Source organism: Talpa occidentalis, unplaced genomic scaffold (assembly GCF_014898055.3).
Source record: "Talpa occidentalis isolate TD23 unplaced genomic scaffold, MPIMG_talOcc4v2.1 talOcc4.7, whole genome shotgun sequence".
NCBI classification, from domain to species: Eukaryota; Metazoa; Chordata; class Mammalia; order Eulipotyphla; family Talpidae; genus Talpa; species Talpa occidentalis.
The window spans coordinates 37707149-37727673 of NW_023605083.1; the positions used below are offsets into that span (position 1 = coordinate 37707149).

Here is a 20525-nt window from a genome sequence, read left to right on the forward strand (position 1 = left end):
ACTGTTATTTTTTGTATAATAGAGCTCATCAAATTAATAGGGGAGTTTTAGATAGTGATTGTTCTCGGAAAGATTCTTATCTGTATTTAACTCATTAAAATATAAACGGGCATACAACAAATGAGGGCATTTTCCTTATCTGCTAATTTGCCTCTTTTCCTTCCTCTCTTAGTTGTGCTCTCTTCATGGTGAAAAAAAGGAGATAAAAGGAATCATTTCTATTTCCATCTTCATTTCATACTCTGCAAAATGTTTTTCTGTCTGCTTGTGACTCTCATCTCTGCAGAAGCCATAGGAGGCAGGCAGAGCCAGAATTGTCATTCCCCATTTTGTGCATTGTTAAACTGGGGCCCCATTGAGGAAAGTGGCTTTTCTGAGTTCACAATATTGATTGGTGGAGGCACTGGCAAACAAATCCATGTTTCCAGCCCTTTCCTCTACCTCCTGCCACTTTCCAGTTGCTTTTTTTCTTCCTATCTCTCTTTCTACTTGAGTTTCCCCTTCCTCTAGTCCCTGCCCTCATCATATGCACATCATGTGGAGTCAGCTTTACAAGTCCAAATGACTCCTCACTCTGGATCTGGGAGCCCACAGACATAGCCCCCACCACTACATCTCAGGATCTCTGCCAAGGGCATGCCTTTTCCAGATGCCAGGGTGCAGAGATTAACTCTGGGTGACGCTCACAGCCTCTCCATCTGGTCCCAGATAAGATAAGAGCAGGGATCAGCTCTATAAACAGGACCCTATCCTTTCCTGTATTCAGGCCCCAACTAGATCAGGCCACATCAACCCAGGATCAGCATGGCCGTCCGCCTATGGGTGGTCACTCTGGCCTTGGCTGCCCTCCTCATTGTGGAGAGAGGTGAGTGGACAGAATCTGGACTCTGTGGCTTGGTGTTAGTAGGTGAGCTTGGGGGTGGGGGGCAGAGACAGGGCTGGAAGCAGCCTGTGAAGTCTTGGCTTTCTGCATATACCTTTTTTCTATACTCTTCACCACGGTGGGGAAAAGCCCCCACCTGGATTAGGAGAAAAGGAACCTGGGTTTAAATCCTGATGCTGGTCCAGGATTATGAAGTCCCCTCCCCTTTGGGGGCCTCTGTTTCTCCAACTGTAATGTAGGAAGTTGTTCTAGTTCAAAGCTGTAATGAGCACCTACTGGGTTAGATAGAGATTAGAGAGGCAGAAAGGAAAAGGCCTATCTCGGGGCAGATAGGTTGGCTGCAGGGTGGTAGGAGCTGCAGGAAGCCTGACCTAGGTCTATGAGCTCCTGGACCCAGGATCTAAAGTGGATATCCCTTAATTCTTACTTTTTTGCCTTTCAGAAGTGTCAGTATCAGGAAAGTTTGTTTTCTCCAGAATGGTAAGGCAGTTGCTTCCAGTTCTGGCTTTCCCTTTGCAGGGGGGTTCGGGGGGATTGTCATCCATGCTGGAAAACCAGCACTTTTCTTCTCTGTGCTCCTGCCCGGACACCTCTAATGGCACAGTCAGAGCCATCAGGGTGGCCTCCTGAGCCTATAGTTTTCCAGGTTAGTCTTTCCAGGCTGAGGAGGGTCTGGCCTCCAGACCACTGAGAGAGTTGCTCCAGCCTGGTGTCCAAGGCCCCTCCCAGCAGCGAGAACCCCCTCCCAGGCTCACTAATGCGCTCTACCTTGCATAGTGCAAACGGACAGGCTGTGGGGTTCAGGCTAAGGAGGCCACCCTGGCACTGAATGGCCTTCGAGAATATAACAGCCCTTTCTATACACACCCCACCATCTATCTTTTCACTCTGGGGTGCAAATGCCAAGTTGTTTCTGACCCTGATTCCACCTTGGCCCTGGGTCTGACGTTCCAGGGCCCCAAGGCAGTGTCCTCTTCGAGACTTTCACGTAGGTAAATAAAGAGGCTCAAAGTCTCCATCTAGCCATCTCAGCAACTTCCCTCTCAGCTGCCCCCACCTCCCCACTACTGTCAAGGAGCCAAAAACTTTACATATATTATGCCAATTAACATTATGTGAGAATTTTATTTCTGTGATTTTTGCACAAGGAGAAATGAAGCTCAGAGAGTGGAAATAACTCACCAAGTTCACACAGATAATCAGTGGGAGAACTCTCATCTTGAAGGCCTGCATCCTCACCTAATACTGTCCCAGGCCTGACCCTCGCCTTAGGCCTACCCTGAAACTCTTTCAGACTGAGCCTCAGAGAAATCTCAAGGCCTGTCCCACTTGCCCAACTTTCCCACACCAAGGGCCTGATAGGTTGTACAGGCCAGGATGAGTTCAGGAGCCCCCAAGGGAGAGAGGCCTGGGAATGGTGGGTGGTTCTATTGCCTGGGGTCTTCAAAGGGACCAGCAGCAGGGGGGTTTCAGTTAGACCCTCTGAAGGGTGTAAAATTGTCCCCAGGAGCCTGAGGGAACAAACTCACTCCAGCCACATAAACAGGGGTACACACCTGCACGCCCACATAATTGGCTCAGCAGATACAGGTATACATACCCACAGCCACCTACACTGTCATACATGTATATGCTAAAGCAAACATGCCAAGGGCATTGGTTGGTTTCAGGCTCATGGGACACATTCTGGAGCTTTCTTGAATCTGGTTCCTCCTCGGAGACCTTCTACTCCAAGCAGAGCCCCTGGGTCCGCCCTTGCTGTTTCCCGATCCCTAAGTACCCTCCCTACTTTCTCTTCTGCAGCCCGCCTGTGAGCATATGACAGAATCTCCGAATTGTCCTAAGACATACAGCCTGGTCTGTGGCACTGACGGGGTCACCTATGATAGTGAATGCCACCTCTGCTTGGCCCGCATGTAAGTTCACTCCCCAACCTTCCCTGTAACTTGTCTGGGTGGTGCCATCTCTGGTACATACAAGTTTGAAAGGGGCAAGATTTGACCTATTTCTTCCTTCACACACACTTGGCCTGAGAACAGTCCTCCAACAATTCCCCCAAACAGAATGAGCACAAATATAATTTAAAGAAGGCACATGACTCCAAGCAGACAGCTACTGTTGATGGCAGAGGAGGGATTTAGCCGTAGTGGCAGAAGCCTTGGATTCTTTTCCTTGTTCTGCCCGACTGGGTGACCTCATTTCATTTTTTCCTCTAGCCAACAATTATTTATTGAGCACTGTTAGGTGCTAGACACTAGGCAGACAAGAAGATAAGCTAGACAGCACCACTGGCCTCCCGGGGTATATGGTAAGACTAAGGGGGAAGCAATTTATAGCCAACTGCAGCCTGGAATACTAAAGGCTCAAATAAAGCACAAGGATGAGGAGGGAGGTCTTCGTGGAGGAGGTGGCCCCTGAGTCCTAAGGGATAAGCAGAAATCAGCTAGGAAACAGAAAGAACAAGGAAAGGTAATTCCAGGTAGAAAAATGAGTTTGGAGAAGCATAGAAGCAAAGGAAAACTTGTATTTGAGGAAATATAAGAAGGTGGCTATGATGGAAGTTAAAAGAGAATGGGGGTGGAAGCAAGAAATGAATAGAGAACCAGGCAAGGCCAGAACGTGAGGTTGGTACATGAGATGGCCTATTTGGTCTCATTTCTTCATTAATAAGATCCTTGTGCAAGTCAGAGCTAAGCAAGATGATAGAGAAGAAAGTCCTTGGAAACTGCAAGACTTCAGATGAATAGAAGCACAGCTGGACATTGTCCTTGGAAAATGATGATAATTAAAGACTCTTGGTTACACGGGCGGTAGAATGGACAGACTGAGACTAGAGGGTAGAGGGGAGTGGTAGTTTTGTGAGGCAATGATGTTTGTGAACAGTTGAGTCTCTGGGGCATTCCACCGGCAATGTCCGATGACAATTGCAAGAATAATCCTAGAGATCTGCTCGAGAGATGAATCTGCAGCCATCAGCATGTAGTGATGGCTGACACCCGGCAAGTTGAAATTTCCTAGAGGAAGGGTGTGCAGGAGGGAAAAGCTGTGAAAAAATGTGCCCAGAGACCCCTGGGACCTGCACTGGGTGTGTAGTGGATGACTCAGCAGGGCGCCAGGATGAACTGAAAGGTATAGTTCCCGACATGACCTCATCTTTTCCTCCTGTGACCCTAGGAAAACCAAACAGGACATCCAGATCATAAAGGATGGCAAGTGCTGAGCCTACAGACCTGTAAGCCAGAAGCTTCAGGATGGAGAGCAATGGTAGAAGCAGAGATGTGATATGAAATAAAAGAGCTAGCCCAATGCAGCCAAGTGGGCTGTAGTCTTTGGGGACTCAGGGAGGTAACGGGGGAAGGTAGAATTTTGCTGCCCTCCCCCACTCTGAACCTGACATCCTGCAGAGTTCCTCATCCTCCTCACATATCCTCCAAAAGGTCCCAGGTAACTTCTGCCTTATGGTTGTTGTTTTTTTTTTCAAGATCTATTTTTATTTATTTATGCATACAAGTGGGGTGCAGGCCAGAGGTGCAGGGGCAGTGAGAGGATTCACCAGAGACAGAGTGGGGAGCAGAACAGGCAGAGCTACTGAAATACACTGCTGAGGGGTGCAGCGGGGAGACAGGAGAGGTCTGCTGTGCCATGTGGGTCAGCTCCCTGGCCAGGGAGCAAACTCAGGCCACATTGGCTAGTGATAGCTTGATAGTGCTAACTTTAACCCCTACGCCACCAGGTAGGCCCTCTTCTGCCTTAAGGTGGTCAAGACTCTGACAGGTCAGTCCCGATCCCCAGTACTCTGCCAGTGCTCTATTTTGCCCCAACCTGTCACTAAGGTTAGTAATTAGGAGCAATCTATGCCCTTTTGCCACTGCTAAAGTGTGTGGCTCAATTTCAGTCAACTTTGGGAGGGTACCACACCCCTGATGGCTCTCTCTCTGGGCTCAAGTCTCCCCAGAGTTACTCAAGTGATGCCAGCACGACTGAAACTCAGGCAGTAGGAAGTGTCCACGCACAGTACAGCTGAACTGCTTGTTGAAATATTGAATCAGGTCTGTAACAGTTGGAAATAGGTGCTGCCCCAAGTCCTTGAGTGTCCCCCACTGCAACTTGGCCACCCACAGCAGGATGATTTCCAGTCCCTGCTCTGCTCTTTCGGTCAACATTCACTCTGATTGGTTGTTTAACACGCTGATATCGGATGCAACCCCAGGCACACACGGCACATGTGCACTCACAGTGATGCACAGGAACACAGCATTCAGAAATCCCTCCATGGAACCCTGGCCTGTGGTATATGCCAAATGTCTTCTTAAGGCAAAAGCCTTAAGAAGCAGGAGCCTCTTGGTAATAGTGTATAGAGTATATGTGGGGGAGGAGAGTGAAAGGAAACTGGCCAGGTGGGAGCAGTTTCATATAGACTTGGACTCCTGTTCTAGAGTGGGCAGATGGAGCGGGAAAAACTCTGGGAAACATAGAATATGAGCGGAAACTGGTGCAGAGAGGGGAAGGCAGGAACCAACATTCCCTGGACCATCCAAATGGGAATGTGGACAGGAACTGTTACTCAGATTACAGGGCATAGGCACTGGGAGATATTTATAAGCCCTTCTACTATTACGGGTAATAGCAACTTGTTTCCCATCTGGAAACATTCCACATGGGAATGATACAAGACCAAGATTGGCTGTGAGGAAAGAAAAAGTCAAAATAACAGAGGCTTAGATAGATGGATGTTAATTTTTCCCACACATTTTCTCACCCAGGAAGTATGCTAACTTCATGCTACTTTTATATTATTACCCTGCCATCCTCATCAGTTTCTGCCTCTATGTCTAAGATGGCTGCCCCAATTCCAGCCATCATGTCTACATTCCAACCTCAGAATGGAGAGGAGAAAGAAGGGTACACTACTACTTTTGAAGATGCTTCTCATATGATGTACACTGTTTACATCCCATTTGCTGAAATGTATCTCTTGGTCAAGCTAGCACTGGATTGGGAAAAAATTATTATCTGGTTGGTTGTGTGCTAAGCTGCAATTAGGAGTTCACTTATTACAGAAGGAGAGAGTGGATATTGGTGACCTCAAAGTTTCTTCCCTAAGTGGGAAATCCTCCTTATACTCAAATGGTACAGCTCAGCCAAGTATTTCCTCCTTGACTCTCTCCTCCCAGGCTTCACTCACACAATGAAAAATCCTGAATATGCCAGGCACCACATTGGAAGAAATACCTAATTTCCCAATATATAGATGCTGGGAACCACCCTGAAATTAAGTGTGGGCTCTAAAGGCACTCTATCTGCTGCCCTGGTCACAGCTAATTGGTAAAAATAATTCTCTTGAGTTTTTCAATTAATAAGGAAACAGAGGCAGGTTCTCCCTGGTAGTGAAGCTGTAAGATGCATGAAGTAGGGCTGCCTGCAGCCATGTTTCCTACTTGTGGAAGAAGCAAGACAGAAAGAATGCCATCAGCATGCAAAGAGAGATATGGGATGATTCCAGTTTTTGAGGCCCAGTTGCCCTCTAACTTCCCAAAGTTACATAGGATAACCTGACATCCAGCCAATAAATGTTCTATTTCAACAGTCTCTTGAGGACTGTTTCTGACATTTTCAAGTAAAAGAGGCCTAAATACAGGATGACAAAGGCTTCTCTGAGGAGATAACCTTTAAGCTGTGCCTTGAGGGATTGAAGAAATCTATGACAACAAAGCATGAAGTCAGTAGTTCTCCTGTCCACCTGTGACTATGCAGGTGCCTCTTTTTCTTTCTCCGTTTCTTAATAAATCTGTCCTTTTAACATGTGAAAAAACAAAGCATGGAAGCCATTGGCCATACCATACTGACCATACCCAATTTCACAAGCTGAGTGGGTGGGGCTAGCTTAGTCTCTCATGAAAGACAGCGTGGGAGAATTCTTCTAGCTCTGTGAAGCTGAAGGATGTATGTGGGAACCACGGAGTCCCATTTATTGGTAGAACTCATTACGTGCCATGTACGTTATGTGCAGGAATGTTCTCTCCCTTCAAAGTCAGAGACATCCTGTGGATAAGCAGATCTGTGTGGGTGGGCTGTGAACACAGGCCCAGACACCACCTCGCTCATTTACCCAGTAGTCCACACCTTCTCAACCCTGAAATAAGACAATGACTGTTAAATGCTGTAAATTCCAATGCCGATAGAGCTCCAGTGGCTGAGTGCAGCTGTGGGAATTATACTCTTCATGTGTGATTCACTCATTTTCCAAATATTTATTAAGTACCTACTACAAACCAGCCAATGTGCTTGAAATATGCTATTAACAAGACAAAGAAGCTCCTTAACTCAAACTTATAGCCCAGTGTAAAAAGCAAATATTAACCAAATAATCCCAGAAATAAATCATCGCAGATTATGATAAATGCTGCTTATCATAAGGAAAAGTTAGGGCAAGCTATAAACAGATGAGCTCGATATGTTCTCAGGTGAGATTTCTTCAGAGAAGAAGACAAATTCTGAAGGAGGAATAAGAGTTACCTAGCAAAGGGGTGGGAATCGGGGAAGGATGGTGAGGAGCCGAGCAAGCACAGGAATGGGGTGCACAAAGACCCTGGGGCAGGAGAGTGCATAGGACATCTGAAGACGTGATGGAAGACAGAGTAGCTGACAACAGAGAGTAGGCAGGAGCATGGTCCGAGATGAGATGTGGCACGGTGTAAGGTGGATTTCATCCTTTATCCTAAGAGAAATGGGAGCCATTGAAGGTTGCTAGCAGGGGACCATCACAGTAAGATTTGCACTTCGTGATCACTCAGGATGCTGTGTGGAGAATGAACTGGAGAGGGCCAGCATGAAAGACAAACAGAGGGAGATGCAGAGAGAGAACATGAGAGAGAGGAGAGAAATGTGCATGAGCACCAGACCCTGGGGTGGCTGGGAGGCAGTACAGTGGAGATTGAGAGCACAGGCTAGATCAAACTGCCCAGCTTCCTGTCCTGGTTTTGCCACTTGCACAAAAGCTAATTACCTAAGTTCTCTCTGTTTTCTTGTCTCTAAAATAGGAGTAGTATCTGTCTACCTCCTAGGTTATGTGAGGATTAAACAAGTAAAACACCTAAAGAATTTAGAATCTGGCACACAGTAACTCTTCTTTAAATGTGCAGCCCAAGACCACACAGCTACTACATGAAAACAAAAATATTGAACTACTGTGTTTAAAGCTAGGGGTGTGTGATCGGCTGGGCCCATGCCTTGCCCACTAGTTCACCCCTACCGCCACCTTGTGGTGGATCAGTGGACGCCCCCCTCTGCCAAATCAGGTCAGCCTTAGAGGTGTCGGGAGCAATCCTGGGCGCTGTGTGGAAAAAAAGAGAAAGGAAGACAGCAGCTGACCTGTTCAAGAGTTCTAGGGCCACTTCTGACTTTATTAAAACATAAAGTATAGCTACAACCACAGAAGGCTTTTGCGTTTCAAATTTTATCCAAAAATAAGTTTAAACACCCTTCTGCTTGCTGGCATATACACACATTTTTTTTTTTTACAAAGTGGGGGGGGGGGTTTGGGGAAGACCACAAATGAATGGGGTCAGCTTTGTAGGAAATATGCTAGAAAGGTGAACAAAATGCCTATAAGAAACGCCTGAGAAGTTTTGGCTGGCTTCACCACCGGGTGCTTTACACTCTGGCTCCCCTCTCTGGGATCTAACCTGGTTTCTAGCAGAGACTCAGTCAATACTGAGTTCTAACCTTCCAGACATCTGTTGGAAGTGCAGGCTTCAACCATAGATGCCACCCCAGGAATCGGCCTTTAAGATCTAAAGGCCTGAGGCTGGGTATTCACTGGGAAGTAAAGACAGGGTCTGTGAACCAACCACCCAGCCAGCTGTTCTGCAGTGAAGTCACAATGAGGGACACCTGGACTATTCGTGTGCCAAACACCTGCTCCTGGCCATTCCCAACATTCCTGACTAGATGCAACCTCCTGGTGATTCTGGTTTACATCTATGGGATTATGGGATCACAAGACCAAAAAGGGCATCCATATCTGAAAAATCAGGGTGGGCTAAAGTGGAACTATCCCAGGACAATTGAGCGTTCTCACCAGGCCAAAGGAAGCACACAAAGGTCAAAGGAGCCGGAAAGACTTGGGCAGGGAAGCCTTTAGACAAGATGTGCTGCTGGACAATAGTCACAAAGAGACAGGATGAGAAAACAGAACCATTTAAGGTTGCAAAGACAATACTTGTTCACTGAGAATAGGTGTGGCAGTAAGAAAACCGGCAATCACCCAAATGACCCCCACAACCCTGGAGAAATCAGGCGACTTCTGTTCCAGAGAAGGAAGAGCTGGTGGTGCTGTTCTTCAGAGCCTCTCCCACCTCACCTCACTCGGCTAATGCCAAGTTTGTAGACTGCAGCCGCTCTGTCTCCTGGCAGATGCTCTGCTCCGCTGCGTCACATTCAGCTAGAAATGCCTGAAAGATAAATGCCAGGCAGTGAGGGTCCATCCAGGACTAGCTAACCCCTGCCCATGAAAGGTTCTTTCTTTGCTCTGCCATTCGAGGAACCCAGAAAACCTTGTGCAGAGATGGAGATGGCCTGGGCTCCAAGGTTAGGGGAAGGAGGAAGAGGGACCCACTGGACCAGGGTTTCTGACAATGCTCTAAGCCTACAACCCCCAAAAGGGTGGTGAGGACAGAAGGCCTTGCCTTGGGGCCACCGTACTGCAACTGCACAACTTCAGGGGACCCTGTCCAATGGGTGTGTCTTCTGGAATTGTGTAACATGTCAGCCTTATCTGCTCCCCAAGGATCATCCTCCCTAAATTCTTGCAATTTATATATAATTACAGGGACAGGAAAGAGACTCTTGTCTAATATTCTGGATTCATGTTGAGAAATAGCAACCAAAAAAAGGCCATGCCACACACATCTATCCTGCTCTACTGTGGACACATAATAAACACACCAACAAACCAACACATTCTACTTTGTAATGCTCTACCTACAACTCACCTGAATCTTTTTCACCAAACCCTTCCTTTTCAGTCTACTATCTTTGAAATTTTCTGGCAGAATCTATGAAAGAATAAATTGACATATAAATAGATTTTAGGAAAAGTGACATGTCTGAAACAACCACTCAAGACCCATCAAATATGTCACAGGTCACTGATATCCATGAGACATGCATGTTTGGGAATCCTTCCCCTGAGTCTGGATCCTACATGGACTTTCTAATGGCTCTTGCCTCTATAAGAGCTCCCTTTATTCTCAATGTGGGTCACGGAAACTGACTTGTAATGTGGATTTTGTCCTTTCACTTTCTCATGTATGGATAGTATGTCCTGCCCAAAGTATAATCTCATCCCAACCCCAAGCAAAGTAGTTCATCCCCAAGAATGAAGCATCATCCTGGAGATAACCATTACCTTCATCTGTAAAAGGGAACATGGAATCAATGATTCTCAATAGTCTCATGAGAGGCTAGTCTGACTGAATTATTCAGATAATGAGCTCTGTGACATAAATAAGTCATATAAATATCAGAAAAGCAAAGCACTGCGTTTCTCTGACCATGAGACCATGGATCACTTGGTTTTAGCTTCATGAGAATTAAGGATTGTACTAGGATGTGACTAAATAAAAATGACAAAAGCCCCATGCTGGTGGAATGAGTGTGCCTTGTAATCAGAACTGTCTTACCTATCTGTATTCACCTAGGATCTAGCAGTGTCTGACACATAGTAGGTACTAAACATCCTCAGGTAACGGGCTTGCTCAGACAATAAGATTGCAGTAAGGAGAATGTAACTGAAATATAAGCAAAGGAAACTGGTTCTTCTCAGTTGAATATTGAATTACCAGCGTGTCAATCTCCTCCAAGATCTTCATAAATTGCTCAATTGTGGCTTTTACTCTCCTGTTGAGTTTGCAAAGAGCTTCAGCTTGCAAGTCTTTGGCCAGAAAACCCTGTGGAGGAGTAAGCATTATTGCAAGGATTCCTTGAGGCCGACAGAAAACCCCAAGCCAAGGAACTGACGAAGTAGCTACATCTTAAGGTCACATTCACCTAACAGGCTAGGCCAGATCTCACACCCACCATTTCACCACAGAAAAAACCAGAAAAGTTGGCCTTGAGCCAACACAAGCACTGTAACAGGCTGCAGGCTCCTCTATCTCATGCGGCCCACCAGGGCTTGCAAGTGCCTTCTGAGGTCTGACTCTGGTGAAGCCAGGAGCATTTACCTGTATCAAGAGTCAGGCATTAAAGAGCACAGGGCTTAGAGATTCACAGGCCTGGGCTTAAATCCTGACTGCCATTTACTGATTTGTGATCTTGAAGAAGTTAGTTAACTACTCTGGGTGTCCTCATTTTTTAAATGGAGATTATGATACCCACACCCCAGTGGTTACCATGAGGACAAAGGGCAATAAATACTCTTAACATAAACCCTGACAGTCAGTGCTAGCAAATGGCCACACATACATTATTTTTATTAAACTGTCTTGCTGTTGAGTCACATTGGTTAGCCTAATGACCAGTTAGCTGGTAACAACAGGTGGATAGCAGGGACCTCTGAGGATGTTTATCAAAGCTAACACCTACAAATGCAGATTTGACAATATGTAGCAAAAGCTGTACATAGCAGCCAGCAATTCCAACTCAAAGAATTTTTCCTACCAAAAAAACGGTCAAAAAAGATTTTTGCCCAAGGACATTCAAAGAAGCTTTATGCATAATGGGAAAATGTTGGTTGATGAGCACTAAAGAATAGTCAGGTAAACCATATATTCATTTATGATTAAATATTATGCCAAGTTTTAAAAAGTATGATCATCTGAGAGAGGGGATCAAACTATTTATTGAGGAGCTTCAGGAGAGGATCAAAGGGCTAGCACGACAGAGATCCCATGTCATCAGCTGCTGAAAGCTGCTGATCATTTTTAATGACATAGGAAAAAGTTCAATTTTTTATCCAGTAAGAGAACAATTTACAGAGTATACATAACATGCTAATAGTTTGTTTTTTTTAAAAGATTTATTTATTTATTTATACAAGCACTGGGTACAGTCAGAAGTGCGGGAGGGTGAGAGAATTCACCAGAGCCAGAGCGGGGAGCAGAGCAGGCAGAAGGACCGAGGTACACTGCTGAGGGGAGCATTGGGCAGCAGGAGAGGTCTGCGCGCCATGTGGGACCCTCCTCTGGTGGCGGGTGAGCAGCCAGAGATCGAACCAGTGCCGCAGAGGCCGCGGGCAGCTTCGTGACCCAGCGCTCAACCGCTGCGCCACCGGGGAGGCCCATGCTAATAGTTTTTTAAGGTAAAACATAGTCCAATCTTAGAAACTGCTTTGAGTTAGGTCTTACAGGTAACTTTTATTTTCCCTATAAGTGCCCTTACGTTTATTTAAAATATTTACAATCACAGCACGTATTACTTTTGTAATTAAAACACAAACATATCCATAGTTACAAAAGCAATTGGGGGAGTAATAAGTTGTTTGGAGCTGAACCCAATCCTTACTTGGTTTCAGTACTCCATGCAAAGAACTGAATGGCCCCTTGCTAAGATCATGCACAACTTCAACTTTCTATAGAACTAAATGTCCCCTTGCTAAGCACACTGTAACAGACTAGACTGAAACAAATAGATCCTAGGCTGGCAGGTGCTCTCCTAGGAGCACAAATGGTTGTTGGCTGGGCTTTGACTGTAACAATGACAGTAACACTTAAATAGCACCTAGTATGGGGGGGGGGGTAACAAAGGGAGAGGGAAGAACACAAGAAACTATGATGACAGTTCATGGATGATTTGGGGTGGGAATTTTATAGGGATTACACCTGGGGGAGAAATCAATCATCATACAAAAGTGAACAATGATGTGAAAATAAAATAATTTAAAAAAAGCACTTATATGTGTCAGGCTCAAACTACATTGTTTAATCCTCACAACAACCTTAAGAGGGAGGTACCACCATTATTCTCTTTTTATAGAGAAGCACTTGAGATAAAGGCAAACTGGTCCAAAGTGATAGAGTAGAGCCAGGATCTGAACCCAGAGAGTCTGACTACAGAAGCTGCCCTGGTAACTACACAGTGTGTCTCCACAAAGTTCTGGTAGAAGACAAAAAGTCAAAGTTCACTAAAACGAGTTACCTGCTGAATTCCAGTAAGTTCTTTATTTAATTCTTGTAGTTGGTTCGCTATCTTCTCCACAGACTTCTCCAAATCTTTCAACTTCTTCAGCTCAACCTCTTCCTCTGGACTATTCTAAAATGTTTCAGAATAAAATGAAGTTAATAATTAAGAACAGTAGGGGTCTCGTGGCACAGGGGTTAAAGACATAGCACTACCAAGTTATCACCAGCCACTGCAGCATGGTTCACTCTCTGGCCAGGGAGCTAACCCACATGGTACAGCAGACCTCTCCTGTCTTGCCCGCTGCTCCCCTCAGCAGTGTATTTCAGTAGATCTGCCTGTTCTGCTCCCCACTCTGTCTCTGGTGAATCCTCTTACCCCTCACCTCTAGCCTAGACCCAGTTCTTGCAGGCATAAATAAATAAATGAATCTTAAAAAAAATATTTAAGAATAGTAGCCTCTGTCAGAAAATAAAACCTGACCACAATTAAGCACATATAATCAATCTTACTCAAAAGGAGAATTAAGGCATCACACTCCCAGACTTCGAACTATACTACAAAGCCAGAAAATATAGTCTTACTCGAAAGGAGAATGGAGGTATCACACTCCCAGACTTCAAACTATACTACAAAGCCATAATAATTAAAACAGCATGGTACTAGAACAAAAACAGATACACAGACCAATGGAATCAAATTGAAAACCCAGAAATAAAGCCACATATATATGGACAATTAATCTATGACAAAGGAGCAAAGAATATGCAATGGAACAAGGACAGTCTCTTCAATAAATGGTGTTGGGGAAACTGGACCACCACATGCAAAAGAATGAAACTAGACTACTACCACATACCATACACAAAAAGCAACTCAAAATGAGTAAGACTTGAATAAAGACCTGAAGCCATAAAATATATAGAAGAAACAGGCAAAACACTCCATGACATATACCTCAGAAACATCTTTGAGCACTCATCTCCAGGAAAAGATAAACACTTGGACAAAAGGAAACTAAAAAGCTTCCACAAAGCAAAAGAGATAATAACCAAAACAAAGAGACACCCTACTGTTTGGGAGAAAATATTTGCACTCCTTATAACTGATAAGGGACTGATTCCAAAGATCTACAAAGAGCTCACACAACTTGCAAAAACAAAGCAAACAACCCAGCCAAAAAATGGGCAGAAAGATACTTCTCCAAAGAGGAAATGCAAATGGCCCACAGGTATATGTAAAAAAAAAAAAAACCGCTCAACATGACTTATAATCAGGGAAATGCAAGTCAAAACCACAATAAGATACCACCTCATGCTGGTGAGAATGGCCCATTTAAAGAAGCTGGTAACAACAAATGCTGGCAAGGATGTGGAGAAAAAGGAATCCTTCTTACACTGCTGGTGGGAATGCAAACTGATCTAACCACTGTGAAAAGTAGTGTGGAGGACCCTCAAACTACCGAAAATGGAGCTAGCATATGACCCAGCAATTCCACTCCTAGCAATCTACCCAAAGGAAACCTGTACTCTTGTGTTTATTGCAGCACTATTTATAATAGCTAAGATACAGAAACAACCTAAATGCACAGAAATAGATGACTGGATCAAGAAGATATATATATATACACAAAAGAATACTATTCAGCAATCCAAAAAGATAAACTCAGGCCATTTGCAGCAACATGGATGGAGCTGGAAGGGATCATGGTCAGAAAAATATGTCAGAAGGAAAAAGAAAAATATCAATGGCTTCACTTATAGGAGGAATATAGAGAAACCAAACAAGGGGTCAGGAAAAAAAAGACAAAACTAGCGGGCAAACTATAAATTGGAGACACACAGCAGCAGAGGGCGAGGGATCAAAGCAGGGGCGGAAAGAGCATAAGAGACTATGGTGATGGTTCATGGGTGACTTACTTGGTGGTGGCAATTTTATGGGGATTACAACTGGGGGAAATCAAACATTTTACAAAAATGGACAAAGATGTAAAAAAAAAAACAAATTAAAAAAGAAAATATAGTCTTAGTTCAGCTGCTTCTTGGAAAGTAAGCGAAAGGATTATGCACAAAGATTTTCTATCTACAAAGACTCAAGTCTAGAGATAATGTATTAGGTAAACATTCTGACAACTTGGGTTCAGAGAATGGGCCAACCAGATTCAACCTAAGCCTAGGGCTAATAGCAACAGCTAGACTAAACCCTGTGGGGCAAACAAATCACAGTGGAGTCAAGAATGGCAAAGACAAGTGGAATCCTATCACTCCTTTCAATGGAGTTCCTACATGCCATCCACCAACTAAGCACTTCTATTTAATATGATGATTACAACGATGAATATTTTGAGTGAATATTCCCACCATGCCAGGTAGTATCCTAAGCACATTACCTGTATTATTGATTTAAGTCTTACCACAGCCCAATGAGAGAGGTACTATTTTGAGATGATGAAACTGAGGTTTAACGTAAAGTAATCTAAGGTTGTATAAACCAAGAGCTGGAGGAGCTGAGACTTGAATTAGACTGTGCTCCACACACCCCAGAAAAGCTCAAATGGGGGCCCTATATCTTCTTCAAATTCAACCTTTGGGCTCTGCCCATTGTCCAGCCCCATTCTCCCTGACCCCTGAGTAAGAAATCTAGAATATTTCCCCTTCTCTCACCTAAGTAATTGGTAGCTAAGGCCAGCAGCATTCTGCTTTCATACTATACCAAATTGTTCACATTCTTCTTTGTGGCCAAATCCTAAGTTCGTTTCCTGGCAGTTCCAAGTCTGGACTAGATTTTCCTTGCCTCCACTTTGCTAATCTCTGCCCTCTCTTCACTGTGAATCAGCCACCTCACTTGAAGAGAACTTCATATCACCAACAATTTCACTGTGTCACAATACAGGGCTGACAAGGTCCTCTCTCATCATCCCAGGAGCTCACCTCTCGTCAACTCTTTCCCCCCACCCTGCCAGTTTTCTTTAGTCTGAACCTTTCTTTCCAGCCAAAGAGGGTTGTTTTCATTGTGGGAGATTTTAGTAAAAAGGGAAGTTAAAAGGAGAAAGAAAAATACCGGATGGTCTCACTCATAGCAGGGATCTAGAAAACTTAAATAAGGGACCAGGAAAATGAATAACTATAAGAAAGTGAAAATCAAAATCAACAAAAACTATGAACCAGAGACACTTTTTGGGGGGTGGGGGGCGGGAGGGGAGGGATTGGGGTCAGAATGGGGGGATTGCAATTGTATGGGGAATATAAAAATAAAATTTATTAATTAAAAAAAAAAAAAAAAAAGGAGAAAGATTCCTGAAATTTGCAGAGTACTTAATTTTTAAGTGTACAGGTTTTCTTTCTTGAACAAAATTCTTTCTTACAAATCCCCCTCTGAATCAGTAAGGTCTGTCTCAGATACCATTTTAATGAGACTGAGATTTGCCCACCAACATAAAAGCCATGTTGTTGAGGCAGTATTACTTCTCCTAATTCCCAGAGCAAAACCCTTAACCAATGAGTTGGAGGGCATGAGAACAAGAAAACTGGTAGTGACATCAAACAAGTAGAGATTGTATTTGTTTAGAGTGCTATTTCACCAATACAGAACCAGGGTCCTCAATTTGGCCTTCTAAACAAAAATATGTATAGATAACCTTAGTCATATAATTCTGAGGCATTCTGGTAAAAAAAAAGTAATTTACCTTTTTCCCAATTAACATGACCCGGCAACCATTTTGTATTCCAATTGCCGATAATGGCTGTTCCATTTCCTTCAGAGATTTTCCTGGGGAGAAAAAAAAAGTAATGTCAAACTGTAACAATCGTACAATACTGAACATAGATTTCAGCAAGGGTACAGGAAATAGACAAGTGTGTCCACAAATGAGAAGAGGAGAAATTGGTGTAAACTTTAAGGAGCTGTCTTAACCCAGTAATTTTACTTCAGATATTTATCCTAAATAATTGGACATGTGCCTATTATACAGTAATTTTGTGCAACTTTATTCACAACAGTGAGCCAAAAATTCAGGGACAGAGTACAGATTATACTGATCAACCATACATCAGTACAACAGAAGACTTTTTTTTTTTTTTTTGTGGGACCCTCGCCTGCAGCCGGGGAACGAACTGGCACTGTAGAGGCTGCGGACAGCCTCACAGCCCAGCGCTCAACTGCTGCACCACCAGGGGAGGCCTTACAATAGAAGACTTTTGAGAGTAAGCAACACAGCTTATTTTTTCATGAAACTTCAATGCCACAATAAATGATGATGATTGCAGTGTCATCAGAAAAAAATTTATAGGGCCTCCCTGGTGGCGCAAGGGGTTAAGCACAGCACTGTGAAGCAATGAGCACCCTCTGCAGCATGAGTTCAATCCCCGGCCAGCCAGGGAGCTACCCTGTATAATCAATGCGATCTGTTTTATCAAGAATAACAATAAAACAAACACAAACAAGAACCTACCCTTCCAGATGCCAAGACAAACAAAAAAAATAGCTGGACAAAAATATACTAAAATGTTATGAGGGGCTTTATTCAAGAGAATATATTCTTCATGCTTTGTTCTATTTTAAAACATGGATTGCTTTCATAATTCTGAAATAAAATGTTTTTAAAAGAAAAGATAAGGAGTTGCGCTATGAATAAAAATATTCTCCATCATTAAATTCTTTATAATAATTGGCACCAAATAGAATAAACCTGGCCCCATCAGATTTCAGAATATCAGAACCCTATGGGTTCCCATAGGGATGGGAGGACTGAGGAAGGGGGTGGGAAAGAAATGAGCATCATTCACTGGATCTGGATCCGCCATATCCAGACCCTGGTATGTTTGTTCGACATTCACTGTCAGCACTATGCTGGGCATTGGGCACACAGGAGTATCTCTGCCCTCTTGGAGTTTGTTATTCTGAGAAACCAGATGTGAAGCAACTAAGAAAGCAACTACTTGATCATAATTTCAATGCAAGTTATGCAGGAAGTAGTAGGGAGTACCATATGAATATACAATGGGAAGAGGATCTGAGCCGGGGAAGACTGCCCATGTGCTTCATCGAATGGTAAAATTTCCACAACACTTCTAAGATGTCAACTCTAATACCTGCCCAAATATTTTAAAGTGTCCAGTCAGAGCAGGTCCTCAATAAATGCTTATTGAAGGAATAAACAAGAAATGTCCCAATTTGAAAAATCCATTAGGTAAGGGTGTTTTAAACATGCCCTTTAGGAATAAAGACTCAAAGCTGCAAGAGAAATACCTACCCTTAAAAATGAGCTTCTGAAAAGACAGCGGGACTCCTGTGGCCTCTTCAACAACCTGGGCTAGGTCTTGGACAACTGGTTCACTACTGCCCTGTTGTGGGGTAACATGAAGGTCATGCTTCTCATTGCCTGGGGAGAGAAAGGCACTTGTTAAGTATTTCACATAAACCAATATAGGCTGACATTTTATTATCTTTATTTACCCAGCCTTTAAGCCTGACTTCATATGCCACTTATTCCAAATAGCCTCTTCTCCCATCTGCCAAATTTTCCTCTGGAGACATGCTCAAAGATTTTTGATTGCTCAATTACAGTAACTAGCAATATTAGTGACATAGTAGCTAACATTTTAAGCAGTTAATATGCAAAGGGAGCTATCCTAGGCTCACATCATCCATTATTTTCATTCTCAGAACTACATGAAATAGGTACCTATTACTGTTTATCAGCAAACTGTTAGTTCATTCCAGTTAAGACCTGCCTTTGGAGACCTAGCCCATGGAGCTGGAACTTGACCTCATCTGATTCCAAAGCCCACGCTATTCATCACAAGCCATCTGTCTCCTGTGTCCTGAGTGCTCTGTATGTTGTATTGCATAGTGGCCTTGACTCCCTTGTTGCCAAGGTTAAGGAACTGTTTTTCCTTCCATGTGTCTTCCATTGGACACGGTGAACAGACAAATGAATAAATTTGAAAAGCAGAAACTTTCTTTTTGTAGCAAAGAAGTCAATTATTTTCCACCTATGTGGGCAGTAAGGAGGTAACATCACTCCTTACTGATGTCCCATGAGTGATATCCCATGCATCACTCCAAGCCTTGAGCCTGCTAAGCCACATGAAATCAGCAGAGTAGGTGTTAACTACAATGCAGAGAAAAGAAATCAGATGCCTAGACAGGTGTGACCTCTTAAGGTCACTCAAAACTGCAGGATCTAGAATCCTGGTTTCCAGATTCAGAGGCACTGAAGTCTCCCCTAGCTGGACCTGAGAAAACCTCATGGACTCAGCTCTCTGGTGAACTGACTGGTTCTATGTCAATTCCAACAGGAGGCAGACTGCAGAATGCTGGAGACCCAGAGCCCACTCAAACAGTGGACATGAGTCCAGACTCGGCAGGTGTATAAGTGTCCAGACACGGGAGTCACACACCACGTCGCCAAATACAAACCTGACACAATAAAAAAATAAGAACCACGGTAACTTGCAGGCACACGATAACACAACTAGGAGAACGACATAAATCTCGAACATCGGCGGTCAAACCCATGAGAGAGACAAAACACACAGGCTTGTGACACTACATGGGCAGGCGTGCAGCCACAGACCCGCACACCAGCCAGCACACCGGTGCAAACAAGAACCCCACATGGGGACGCCAGGACAAACACGAGGACACACGCTACCGGAGCGCACGTGGCCAAACTCCCGGGCACCGCACCGCGCCCCCCCGCCGCCCGCGCTCACTGTGGGTGACGGTCACGGTGAGCCCGGCGGCCGCCATGTCCTCGCTCCAGGCCACCTCTTGGCTCTGAGTCACTTCTTCGCCCGGGATCCCCGCTTCGCTCTGAGTCACCTCCTCGCTCCGAGTCACCTCTCCAGCCAGGGCCACCTCGTCAGCCTGGGCCACCTCTCCAGCCAGGGCCACCTCTCCAGCCAGGGCCACCTCTCCAACCAGGGGCACCTCGTCAGCCAGGGTCACCTCTTCAGCCTGGGTCACCTGTTCAGCCCGGGCCACCTGTTCAGCCCGGGCCACCTCGTCAGCCCGGGCCACCTCTTCGCTCCGGGCCGAGCGAGGCCGGCCTTTCTTCTTCACCCGCGGTCGGCGGGCGCCGGCGGGGGTGCCCCGGGTGGAACGGGCATGTCCGCTGCCTGCACTCTTGAGGGAGGGTCGCTGCGAGGGAGGCGGGCCGCGCTGGGCCTGGGGTTCCGCCTGGCGCGGCTCCCGGCCGGGCCGAGGGGCGCGCCGCCGGGTGCCCAGCCGCTCGCGGTCGCCTCGCGGTCTCTGCGCGCCCCCGCGCTCCGCCAGACCCGCGCTTGAGGACCGCCGGGCGGTGGGAGCAGAGGTCAGCGTCCTGCAACCCCGCGGGGACACCCTCCCGCCCCGCCCCGGCTGCCGACCCCACCCCCCGAGCAGGCCCCGCTCCCGCTCCGCCCTATCCCGCCACGCCGCTCCCCCGGATCCCGCCCATTCGCCGAGGCCCCGCCTTGCTCGGGTGAAGCCACGCCCACTTCCGTCACCGAGGCCACGCCCCTCGGCAGACGCTCCCTGC

At 45.3% G+C, this 20525-nt stretch overlaps 2 protein-coding genes across 2 annotated transcripts; one reads left to right on the plus strand and one right to left on the minus strand.

Moving 5' to 3' along the window:
• The first annotated feature begins 712 nt into the window (after window positions 1-712).
• Window positions 713-4211, plus strand: SPINK4 (serine peptidase inhibitor Kazal type 4). The gene is made up of 4 exons (XM_037494365.2): window positions 713-865; window positions 1326-1363; window positions 2687-2799; window positions 4058-4211. The coding sequence occupies exons 1-4, from the start codon at window positions 805-807 to the stop codon at window positions 4101-4103; spliced, it is 258 nt and encodes an 85-aa protein (XP_037350262.1). The 5' UTR covers window positions 713-804; the 3' UTR covers window positions 4104-4211.
• Window positions 1968-20444, minus strand: BAG1 (BAG cochaperone 1). The gene is made up of 8 exons (XM_037493137.2): window positions 20418-20444; window positions 19720-20365; window positions 18255-18383; window positions 16689-16771; window positions 13022-13135; window positions 10726-10833; window positions 9877-9939; window positions 1968-9336 (listed from the first exon to the last, which is right to left on the minus strand). Exons 1-8 carry the CDS (start codon window positions 20442-20444, stop codon window positions 9247-9249), a joined length of 1260 nt encoding a protein of 419 aa, XP_037349034.1. The 3' UTR covers window positions 1968-9246.
• Between the last annotated feature and the right edge of the window lie 81 nt (window positions 20445-20525).